Source organism: Dermacentor albipictus, chromosome 3 (genome assembly GCF_038994185.2).
Source record: "Dermacentor albipictus isolate Rhodes 1998 colony chromosome 3, USDA_Dalb.pri_finalv2, whole genome shotgun sequence".
Classification (NCBI taxonomy): Eukaryota; Metazoa; Arthropoda; class Arachnida; order Ixodida; family Ixodidae; genus Dermacentor; species Dermacentor albipictus.
This window is the reverse complement of record NC_091823.1, coordinates 63,144,314-63,156,659: the sequence shown is the minus strand read 5'-3', so window position 1 is coordinate 63,156,659 and position 12,346 is coordinate 63,144,314. Positions and strand designations below refer to the sequence as shown.

Sequence of the window (12,346 nt, the reverse complement as noted above, 5' to 3'; positions counted from 1 at the left end):
AATATGAACCGACTAGTCCTTTCGAATCAGTCTTCGATTTTTAAAAATTTGACATTCGATTTCTTAAATATGCGTGACTACTGCCATTATTGTAGCATTGTTGCAACTGAAAAGGGTCTATGCTCATGGTTCACTGGCTACTTGAAATGACCGCCGTAAACTGACCTCATACTCTGGCGAGATTGCAAACTTACAAGATGTTCAATTGAACGGACTTAGAATACCAATACGTGCACTGAAGAAGATAAATAATGGGCCGAATTCACAAAGCTTTTTGTACGTAAGTGCTCTTCGCCATTCGCCTGCCATATTCCCTAATGGTATAATAATCAAGATTGCAGGCATCTTTTCTTATGGACACTCCGCAATCAGAACTTTCGTCTGTGAATGCGGGACCATATTTTTTTTTAGAGCGCAGCTTCTAGGCACCCGTTCCTGCGGCGAGCACCGGCATCGGCATTGGCCCTCGTAAGCGAGCGAACGAGCACAGTGAAGGATGAAAGCGAACACGGAGGGCAGCGAGAGATGAAAGACGGCGATAGCGAAAAGAGGGCGAGGAGGAAAGCGGAGGAGGAGGGTATGGTGAAAGCGTGAGAAGAAAAGCGTAGTGCCGCGGAAGACGGTCTTTGCAGCGATGACGGCTACGAGATGGCGCCAGAGTAGCGCGCGTTGTCTGTATGGGGAAAAAAAAGCACTGCATGAGCGGAGGTCTGTCTGCGGCGGCTGCTATGAATGGCGCCGATGCCTCACCCATGCGCTGCCTCTCGTGATCTTCCGATTAGCGAGGCAGTCGCGCTACACTTAGCTGCGTGTGCAACGTGCCGCACGAGACAGATTCTAAGCGGCAGCCAATATATTGCGAAATGAAAACATGTATAGAGCTGCGCTCAAATTTCGCATTAGGGGGTATCGTAATCGTCGGTAACTTTCTTTCACTTTTCCGCCCCATCTTTCTTTGTTCTTTTTTTTTAAATCTCGATAAGCAAAATATATTTGGCATTCGATGTGATATTCGAAGTCCACATATTTCAGAGATTACTGTTCGATTCGATTCGAAGTTTCCGCTCTTGGAACACTTCTAATCGCTAGAAGGCTGCCGCATATTGGCGATAAATTTTTACTTGTCATGGCTGTTCTGGCATTCCCGCTCCTCTCCGACTGTATTCTTTTTGCAGTAGGTGAATGAAACCATACAGCATGTTCTACTTTTATGTCAGCCACTTCATAATATGCGAAAAGAGTTACATTCGGAGCATCGGATCGTCGACTTGTGCTTGGTTCTGTCATCATTGGGTTCGTCTCAAAAGTGTGTGAACAGCAGTGAAAGTTTAGTTAGTTAGTTAGTTCGTTAGTTAGTTAGTTAGTTAGTTATTTAGTTAGTTAGTTAGTTAGTTAGTTAGTTAGTTAGTTTAGTTAGTTAGTTAGTTAGTTAGTTAGTTAGTTAGTTAGTTAGTTAGTTAGTTAGTTAGTTAGTTAGTTAGTTAGTTAGTTAGTTAGTTAGTTAGTTAGTTAGTTAGTTAGTTAGTTAGTTAGTTAGTTTAGTTAGTTAGTTCTTGAGACCAACGTACTGTTTATGTACGGTGCACCCGATCGCGAGTTTTAGTTGCAACCTCGTCAACCGCTGGTCTTGCGAAAATGTGTGCGTTGAAGCAAGCATCCCTGATGATGGAGTGAGAATGCGGCTGCACGTAACAACAAACTACGGAGCCAGTCAGAAAAGCCTACAATATACAATATATGGAACGGTGTTAGTCACGATTATTACGAGAAGTGCGGGTGTGCCTACAGTACCGCGTGATAAGTTCTGACACGTGTGGAGACGCTTCGGACACGAGAAACTAACTGTGTGAATAACGAGCCAAACAGGACAACAAAGTCTGAGTGGCCTTTTTCCTAAGCTCCAGGATCTCTGGGAACACGGCCTACTATGTCAAGCCAGTGACAGGGAACAAACGATTTGACATCGTGAAGTGCTCGCTATAAATGTGCCACATACGCAATCACAATTGTGTTATAGGGCTTGCGGTTGAAAGAAAATATCTAGAGAACTTTTTATTTACATTCATCTTCGTGGCAAAAGAAAGTGACCGTCTCGGCATACCGCTTAGGCGGGTCTGTCGGCTTGAAGCTTTTTTTTTTTTTTTTTGTAACGCGCCAGCGGCCTGTCGAGCACCTGACGCCGCCATTTTGACAAAGGCAGGGACAACAGCGCGGCTGTGCTGCGGCAAGCTAGCCACGCAGATGGTGGTCACTGCGTCTTACGTACAGTCGACCAAAAACGTTTACGGACCAAGAGATCTGACAAAAAGCTGAATATCTCCTCAGTCTCAAGACACAGCCTGTTATTCCCATTTCCAGTCTTTTGTGGCATATGCGAACAACATTGTGATGCACAATTTCACTGGCTGCTTTTAAAGGCTGCTCGTATATTTTGAATTTTCTAAGATCCCGTGGTCCGTAAATTTTTTTTGGTCGACTGTACCAAGCGCGAGCGATTCGTGGGCACCAGTGTTGCGATAGGAGCTGTATACAGACTTATGAAGTATGCTTACACACACACACGCGCACTCACTCGAATAGCGACGCTTTGCTTGCGTAAACAGTACCACGAAGCTAAGCCAATAAAAGAAGTATGCAATAATAGTCATCCAGATGACTTGAAAAGAAAAATAAAGTGAAGCAAAAAGGAAGCGTGGGCTTTGTCGTATACGGAAAGGAAACGCGAAAATAAGGACCTTGTATAGGTCCCGCGAATCCAGAAACAGCAATTTTTTTTTTTTCACCTGAAGTACTCTTCCAGCAGATGCTTGCAATGACAGATATATTCGACGCCGTCGGGCTTTTACGCGAGGCAACGCGAGATCCCACAAAACGCGCCATCAGGGAACTCTGTACCTGAAAAACCTCGCGAACGAACGGGTAGCAAAAAGCAACAAACGGGAAATTACATGCACCACTCGGTTAGTCGTCCTAACTAAACGAAAAGAAATAATAATGTACATACCCAAGACGCATGCGCCACTTTTTTTTTTTTGCGTTCACAAGCGCTACACGCGCGATGCACGCATAAACGACACAATGTCGAATTCATTACACACGGCGTCTTGCATGCATCGCGCCGCGCATAACGCATGTCGCGAGTCCCGGCGACGACGTCGTACTTTAGCCCAAACCAATACATAAGCGCGTGCTCGCCCGGAAGCGCAAAAAAAAAAATGAATCTCAATTTTCCGGCTCGGGCAGCAACAATGGCCAGACTTAACGAAACGCGCCCTCTCGCCTTCGCAACAACCCTTTCTCCCAGCGGTGCCGCTGTTCTCGTCACGAAGGAGATTAGCCCCCCAGGACGCACCGCGTGGTTAATACTGTGCAGCCATGTGTGACGCCTGTAGGAACACATATGCCGGTGCAAAGTCGCAGTGCCTGCGAGTCTCTCGGATGTCCATACTAAGCACCGATTCATATGTGGTTTGTCTTGAGCAAACCTCCACGCACAATACTTCAGTTTATCCCGCTTGCGATGCGAAATTCCCTCGCATTGCGGTTCCCTGTCACTTCTTACGCGAAAAAAAAAAATTGTCTCTACTTCGTACGACGCCTAAACTCTGTCTACGGCCTAATTTACAAGGCTTTTCGTCTGTAAGAAGCGTTTGTCATTTGTCGGTTGTCCTCACTGTGTTTTCATGTCCGTTATATCAAGTAGCTGGCGCTTGTACGAACAGCGATATAACGTATACAAATATTTATCTTTTTTTTTGCTTTTGTTTTACAATAACCTGACGCTGGTAAGGGAGCAATGAGATATGCCCTGCAGGCTTGAACCTTCACTGGCGCCACCTAGCACACGCCGAGAGACACAGGGCACAGGGTTTGCCTAATGCAACCTGGCTACCCTCTGTAACTTCCACTCACGTGCCACATCAACGTTACCGCAACACGTGACGCTGATGCAGGGTCGCTGCTGTCATTTTCGGTACAGACAAAAATAGATGGTCGTCGTACTAACTGTACTCATTACGCTAGTGATCTTGGCGTGGAACGACCAACTACAAAATGATAGGAGTTTGGTCGGAAGGAAAGGTTTTCATTCTTTTCTGCTTCATTGAAATCAGCGGATACGACAGGAAAAAGATGTGTGGATGGCCACTGTATGGCGTCAGATCTCTTCGCCTATAGTCGGCACTGCAGCGTTGTTGGTGCTTGCTTACAAACAGCCTACCTGTAACAACGAAGCCCCGTGTCAGACCACATGTCTCAAGCATTCATTTGCGTTTACCATGGTTGGGTGCAGACGGCGTTCATTGCGGATGCGCATTATCCGGCCATAATGAAGCGCGAACGGACGAAATGAAAGGCGAAAAGGATTTATGCTCTTTCACTCCTCTTCATGTAGGTGACTGATGTGCAACAAGTCTTTGATAGTGCATTAGGCATGACTGTTACGACGAAGTGGGTTTCGCTGTACGACGAAGCGTTGAAAGAGTAGTCATGCACTCGCATCAGCGAACGCACAGCATGCCAAATATGGCGTTTGCAACCTCCCTAATTCAAAACTCTTCGTTTGTGTCTGATGTCTCCACTGGTGTCTGTTAGATGAATAAATCGAATCGTTAAATGGGTAGGTTTCCAAGAGTGCGAACCGATTTCCGAAAACCTGTTTGTACGTTCTTTTGATAGCATCTGTCAACAGCGCCATATATGTATATTCCCCTTCCCCTTGCACTCTGCTTTTGTTTGCAGAAGCATCCTGTATCAAGACACCCACAGTTCCCGCAATAGACAAAATAAAGGTTGCGAGATCTCACCGCGTGAACGAGCATCGCAACGAGTTTGGAGATGTCAAACAGACCCGAGCTGCGCACGCAGTTACGGTCACGTGACGGGGACGGAAAAGCGATCCAAGGCCACGCCAGGCCAACACACAGAAGGGTTCGGTCACTGTGTTTCACAAAATTTGGATTCTCGAAACTTGCTGCTCGCCGTCGGTGTCGTCAGGCGTGCAATAAAAGATGTGTTGCAGTTAGACATAGCGCTGCACGAGAGATATCAACGCTATGCACCGATCGCTCTCGCGGCTGAATGACGCGAGCTCGGGCTCCACGTCGCTGCACAGTACTTCGAAGACAACAGGCAGACCCCCGTTGAGGCCCCCTCTCCTCCTAAACCTCTCTTCTTCACGTCTCGCGCGAGATTGGCGCGGCGGCGCAACAGCCGCGATGGCGGCGGGCTCGCGGCGAGAGTTCGTTAGGGCGGCCATTGAAGGCGGCTGACGCAGAGCTAGCGGAGCTGTCAAGTGCCGCGGCACCGTATTTCCGCGAGTCCCTCTGGCCAATAAACAAAGCTGCTCTTAATAGAAGAGCGAGTATGAACGCGAGCGTCTGTATGCTGACTGGGGGAAGAGAACGGCCAGACACAAGAGGTCGATCTTGCAGACAAGGGGGAGCCCCCCCCCTCGGGCTAACACCACAAGGAACTGTTGAGCAGTCTCCGAGCAGCAGCTTCTTCTTCTTTACGAAACGATCCACTTCGTGTGGACGCAGATTTATCTGCGGCTTGGAGCCGCTGGCTCCGCTAGCAATACAATAAGGAGGCCGGCGGCAGCAGGCGGCACTACGAGAGACGGCTGGAGCTTGGGACGTCAACGCTATAGACGTAAGTGTGTATGAACGCACGGCTTGTGTGTACGTACGAAGACGCTGGGCGTGTAAATGGTGACGGGAGCTTGTCCGAGCGGAACGACGTCGTCGTTTCAGTAGACGGTTGTTTTCCTCGAGCTTCATTAGCAGAATAGTCTTGTATCTATAGAGGCCCTTTCAACGCAGCTGGCAACAGCGCTTAATTGAAGACGCTAATAGGACCATTTTGCAGTACGTCCGTAACGATGAATAAATAGTAGCATCGGGAATAATGTTCAGGCAGGGTGTCATTCGTGTTCTGGCTTTCACCAAAGAGAGCAATGCAAGTGCAAGCGACAGTAAGGTTAGAATAAAGGAGCGTAACGGTACGAACAAATACAGGCAGCGTGCACAAATTAAATAAGAACCTAAAACTGTGGCGAGACACAGCTCTTGGAATTGCCACACTGCTGGATGCGCGCGGCTAGTTGAACAGATTTCTTAGGGCTACTTGAAGGAACAATTAACGCGTTTCTGATTTTGTTCATTTCGGTTTCTACGAGCCTTTCCAGCGTGCTGTCGCGTGGCATTTCTCCATCTAATCGCACTTTACTTATGACCTATGCCCAACCAACTAAACCAACGAGATGTGTTTTAAATCATGGTACGATCACAGCTGGATTACTTGCCAAGGTAAAAGCTACAAAGATATCGACAGATTCAAATGAGAGAGGAATGAGGGTAGGCGTATTCGAACGCATTAGAAAATAGCGAGCTTAGTCAAATTTACGCCTATGCTCGTAATCCTACTGCTTTATGTAGATTCAACTGTTATAAGCAAAATCCCTGACGACGCACTATGAGAGGGGGCATCACTATTCTGCATTACTTCACATACAAGCCTACGCTCGACGGATGTATTTTCAGCCTTCAGGCTACGGGTGATCATTTTCTTACTTCAGAGTTTTCCGCGGAGCTTGTAGCTTCAATTGTCCTGACGCATTCAATTCCCTATTTGCGACTTTGGCGAACCAACATACAACTAAGAACCTGAATGATATAATGCGAAAGCGTGATGCGACGCTTGCACGGAGGATACACACGTGCAGGCTATATATAGAACGAAAGGTTGATTTTACGTCCGTAGATATAAAAGCTATCCAGGAGCCACATTTTGCAAAGATTCATTTCATTTTTCGTTTTGTTGTACCCTTCGTCATTGGCTCGCGGCTACGAATGATAAGAAATTATTAGAATCGCAAGTCAAGCTATCCTTACAAAATACGGTCCCATTTCACTCTGATTTGGCATTACATTTTATAATTGGTTTCGCATACGAATCACGAAAAGCTCTCATTCAGTGATTTATTTCATTACGTGGAGGACCAGGCAAATTAAAAAGCGATTGCGGAGACCAAGAGTTTGCACTTTGTCAAGGTCACTGACTTGGCCAAGCTGTTCGTCATGCAGTGATAAAAAGAAAAGAGGGGTGTCCAAGGAGAATGTCTAATGAAAGGAGCGTTTGTAAGCACTCCTCAATCCGCGGCTGCTTGACGGTTGCTCGACCATTAATACGGGACCTTCTTCGTTTCCGGACAAGTGCGTTTATGCGGAGAGTTTTCATTGCACTGTTGTTGGCTGTTGCATTTGTTTATGTCGTCCGTTATGGGAAGGTGACATGATCGATTACGCGCAAAGTTTTTGCCAAAACTATCGAACAATTAAATGTGGTACAGCCTTCAGAAATCATGCAGTAACACTTTTCGGCACACATTCCTCCAGGCTATAGTACTTATAGGAAAAAATTTATCATAATGCGTACACTAGTACTAATACGTTTTACTTAGTTATTGAATTATATATACAGTTACGACATGACCATTATGAGAAGGATAGAAATTCGGCCTTGCTGGTACGACATACTTCAAGCGAAGCGCAATAAGTAGGGGCAGACGGAGAATGCAACGAAGGCGTTTGTTTGAGCCTTTATGGCCGAAAAAACTTGGAATCCAAAGGCCCATCGAGTCTGGAAGGTTGGTCATTTGACGGCCCGAACAGAATCGAACACAGCGCATTTATTGTACTCTCGTTCTGCCCCTGTCCTTTAAGCTTCACTTGCACTATGACCATTATGTCCAGCCAGCCCAGGAGCAAGCATTTCAGTGCTGCGTCACGACAAAAAAAAAAAGAACTGATGGATATTGTCAAACGTCCCGGATTCGATCACGACAAACTACTTGAGCGTTACTTTCCTAAGCTAGCGCAATAATCGTTATCCAGGCGGCCAATCTGAAGGTTACTTTACGCGCTAATCTGTTTCAGAGAGCGGCCGGGAGGCGTCCGTCTGCTAGCGCTGCAAACACAGATCTTCAACTCGAAGACAATGTTCGCTCTCCTGCGGCTGCAGGCTGCACTGCTGCCATTGTTGGCATCGTTCCATACTGGTCACTGCCACTTTCAGTGCCCTCTGGAGTGCGTCGGAACGTTCGCCGTGCCCACCGACAGGGGCGTGAGGGTGATCGGTGGCCCGGCCGCCAAGAAGGTGGGCAAAATTATAAAAGATCTCACCGAGACTCGGCCGTCATCGCCGCACGACGAGATAACCATCGATGGGGAGAAAGTCCCTGTACCCTCGAAAGTCAAATCCCAGATGCGAAACGTGCTCAATAATTTTCCGGAGCTGTCAACCATCTTTCTGGATATACTTCGGAAACCAGGACCGAAATCATTACCACACGGAAAGCAGCGATTCTCATCTCCGGATTTGCAGGAAGAAGCCGTAACGCCTGGAAGTAACCTTCAGCAAACGACAGTACTAGACGCTCCTTTGTCTCGCCTCCCCGACCAGTTTCGCCCTTCACAGCCTCGACCTTTTACAAAACCAGTTGGTCCTGACACAATGGGTCCTTTAGTCCCTGGACAACGCAAACCACAGAACAGTCCACAAGCTTCCGGATCTCCTGAATTTTTCTTTCCAAAACCGTTCAATTCTGAAACTTCCCGGCCGTCAAATGACCAACCTTCCATGCCAGAAGGGCCCCTGGATTCCGAAAATTCCGGCGCTAAACGCTCAAAACCGCAATTTGTCGGGCAACCAGAGGAGCAGATTCCTAGTGATACTGAATCTTCTGAATCTGTAGAATTTGAACCGACCAGTCCAACTGAGAAACTTCCGCGTTCGAAAAAGACTGAGCCGATTTTAAATGGCGCCCAGAAACCGTCATTACCTGAGACTTCTGATCAATCAAGCCCCGAAGAGTCGCTTCCTTCAGGCCCTCAAAATGACTTTCCGTCAAATTCTAAAAAATTCAAGCCTCACGGCACTTCAGGGCCTGGAGAGAGTATACCAGGAGATAACGAATCCTTCAGTCCAAGTGAATCAGGCCCTCAGAATGACTTTCCGTTCAGTTCTAAAACATTGAAGCCGGACAGCTCTTCAGAGTTTGGAGAGAGTATACCAGGAGATAACGAACCCTTCAGCCAAAGTGAATCAGGCCCTCAGAATGACTTTCCATTCAGTTCTAAAACATCAAAGCCGGACAGCTCTTCAGAGCCTGAAGAGGGTATACCAGGAGATAACAAACCATTCAGTTCAAGTGAATCTGAAAAACCCAGCAACCCTGATAACTTTAGTCCTGAAGGCTCCTCCGAGCCTTCCAGTTCAGGTGGTTTCAATCCCCCCTTTTCCAAGGCAAATCTCTTCCCTTCTCATCCAGCCAGGAGTCCCGATTCCAAATTTTCGAAACCTTCAGGTTTCTTGCCTTCCAGTCAATCGGAACGGCGACCAGATCGTCCTATCAATGAACTTCCAACTCCTGAGGCAAACGAGAAAACTCCAGAAGTCAGCGTTCCAGATCACGTTAAAGTTCCATCTAAAGATGAGCGTGTTCCTGGGGACGTCCGTTCATACCTGAAGTATCTGGAAGATAATCCTAGTTTATTCGTGCCTGTTTACAAAATACTAGTCAATAAAGGAGTGAGATTTCCAGACTTAAGAAGGCCATTGGATCATGTCACTATCAACGGAGAGCGGGTCAACCTTGCTAGGCCGGTCACCGTGGCCTTCCCTGTAAGAATCAATTACCGCACTTTCACCTTGCCGCGAGACGCCGACAAGCTTGCCACCTTCGCCTCTCAGCATCCTGAGCAACTTCCCGCAATAACAACAGCAATTCGCCAGCTTGGTGGAACACTGACGCCCGATAACAGAGGCAGGGTTTCGTCATTCACGCTGTTTGACAAAAAAACTGAACTGCCGCACTCTGTTGCTCCGAGAATCATCGTAAACGGGCGTCCTTTCACACTTCCGAATGACATGGAAGAGCTGGTAAGAACCATCGAAAAACGACCCCAGCTATTTCACAACATCCTGCCAATTCTTGAGACATTCGGCGCACGGCCTCAGAGATCGCCTTCTGGAGAAATAAGGTCAATAGAATTTCGAGGAAGGAACTTTCCCGTACGCTCTGTGACACCTGTTCCCGTCTTTATCCGTGGAAGAAGGTACAACATTCCTGCAGACCTTGAAAGGATTTTGGCACAATCAGACAGCCAGGTAGTAGGCGAACTCATTAGTGCCCTCCAGAGATCCAAGGTGCCGGTGGTCGTCGACAATGAAACTGGAAACGTCGTGGGCATCGAGAGGGATGGCGTGCGTATTCCTTTCCCGGTAGCCATTCGCTTCCGAATCAAGTTGGGAGGACGAGAATACCTAATACCACGCGATCTTCCATCCATCGTTACGCAGCTGGAGCGACACGGCGTGCCCACCGACGTCCTCACCGTCCTCTACGATAACTACGGAATAATCCCGGTTCGTGGTCCGAACCACGACGTCACCGCTATTGAGTTCAACGGGAAGCGCTATCCGATCAAACCGCAACCTAAAACAAGTATAGAAGTTGGAGGCCACCGCCTAATGCTGCCAAGGGACAATCAAAAACTTGTTCGCCTAATCCAGGAACGCAAGATACCGCTGAATCAGTTTCTCCGCACGATTCAGAATTCAGGATACAGGCTTGTGCCAGGACCCGACGGCGTGCTGCAGACGGCCCACAAAGGATACGACGTCATCAAACTTCCTGTGGGCATTCGCATGCTGTTCAGAATCAACGGCGTCACGTACAGGATACCGCAAGACCTTCCACGCATCGTCAAACTGCTTCGCACCGTCAGAAATGAAGCCGCTATCGACAAGATCCTGGACAACCTGAAAGCGTTCGGCGTTGACGTCCGCAAGGGACCCGGCCAAGCGACACTGAGCTTCAACGGCGAGAAGCAAACGTTTCCCTTGAATCCGGAGCGTACATTCCATAGTCCAGGCACAGGTGGTATACCGGGGTCAGTAGTAAGCGTCAACTTCAACGGCCGTTGGTACCATCTTCCTAAGGACGCCAAGGACCTGGTAAGGGTCGTTCGCGCAAGCGGTCCTGAAGTCATCGCTCTGCTCGTCAAGACTCTGCAGTCGAACGGCGTCAAAGTGAATCTCACGCCGAGCGGCGACGATATCGTCTCTTTCGTAATACAGGGTAGAGTAATCCCGGTGCCTAGCAATGGCGGCAAAATTACCGACCAAAAGAAAGCACCTACAAGTTACGCCCAAGGTAGCGGTGACGACAGTTCAAATAGGTTCCGCGTTGCCATCCGCGGTCACCAGTTCGTGGTGCCTGACGACGTCGGCCGCCTGCCCAAGCTCCTGCCTGGCTTCCAGTACGGCGAACTCATCACAGCGCTTCACCGAGCGGGTCACAAAATGAAGGTGGATGACCAGGGCATGTTCTACGGCATGCGCGTTCGCGGTGGCCGGCTGGTCAAGTTCCCGATCAGATTCAGCGTCAGTGTGTTCGCGGACAGAAAGGGAAGGCCGTACCGTGTGCCAAAAGAACTAGAACAGCTGGCACGGGTGCTGCCGTTGCGCCGTTGGAACTGGAACGCGGTGCGTAAGACTCTTGAAAACGCCGGTATCGAGGTGAGTGGCGGAAACGGGGGCGCGCCACAATTCATCAGCTTCGAGGGGCGGGTCTTCAAGGTTGGTAAAAGCCACGACGGCGCAGGGTATTGACAGGCAGGAAGCGCGACCAAAAAGGGAGCCGGGAGGGTGTGCCTCTTTCAGCACTTTCTCATAAACATCATGTTACCAAACATAAACCGAACGTCCTCACCTGCCACCGCGAGCTTTCACTTAACAGCCGGTCGTTTGATATCAATAAACCGATGTGTGAGCGTCATGGAAAACTGACTGTCATTGAATTTACTTGATAATTTAGACCATTTACACTAAGGTCAAAGCGACTGACTGCGTACACAAGAAATGCACAGAGAGACGATTGACTGTTTGCCGGTGAGTCGCGAACTTTGTGTCATAATGCCTCCTCTGCTCTTCTTCGTTTATCCGAGGCCATCCTCACTTGAGCTCGTCGAAAACCGTGTTTGTGCATCGGAGATGGCAGTAGTAGTCCTTTTGCAGGTTACGCATTTCTCACCGTCTTTCTGTAGTTTTTTCCTGCTAAATGGTGCGTTCCGGCCTATTGCATTACGTAACGACGTGAGTAACTATGATGTTGAAACCGTCATGTGATAACAAAGTCTGCAGAGAAAGACTTGGCATGAGTCGTTGCTTAACGCCACATAACACTGCATGCCTTGTGCATGCAGTGTCATGAGTGCAGTGTGTGTCATGTGTCATGCAGTGTGTCATGCAGTGGCATGCAGTTTCATGCAGTGTCAGTGCA

General features: G+C 48.3%; 1 protein-coding gene across 1 annotated transcript; it reads left to right on the top strand.

Moving 5' to 3' along the window:
* Window positions 1–5,370: 5,370 nt before the first annotated feature.
* LOC135898797 (uncharacterized) lies at window positions 5,371–11,849 on the top strand. Its single transcript, XM_065427964.1, has 2 exons — window positions 5,371–5,652; window positions 7,938–11,849. The coding sequence occupies exon 2, from the start codon at window positions 7,999–8,001 to the stop codon at window positions 11,674–11,676; it is 3,678 nt and encodes a 1,225-aa protein (XP_065284036.1). The 5' UTR covers window positions 5,371–5,652; window positions 7,938–7,998; the 3' UTR covers window positions 11,677–11,849.
* Window positions 11,850–12,346: the final 497 nt, after the last annotated feature.

Coding starts and splice junctions, on each gene's coding strand:
- LOC135898797 (XM_065427964.1), top strand. CDS start 7,999: ATGTTCGCTCTCCTGCGGCTGCAGGCTGCACTGCTGCCATTGTTGGCA.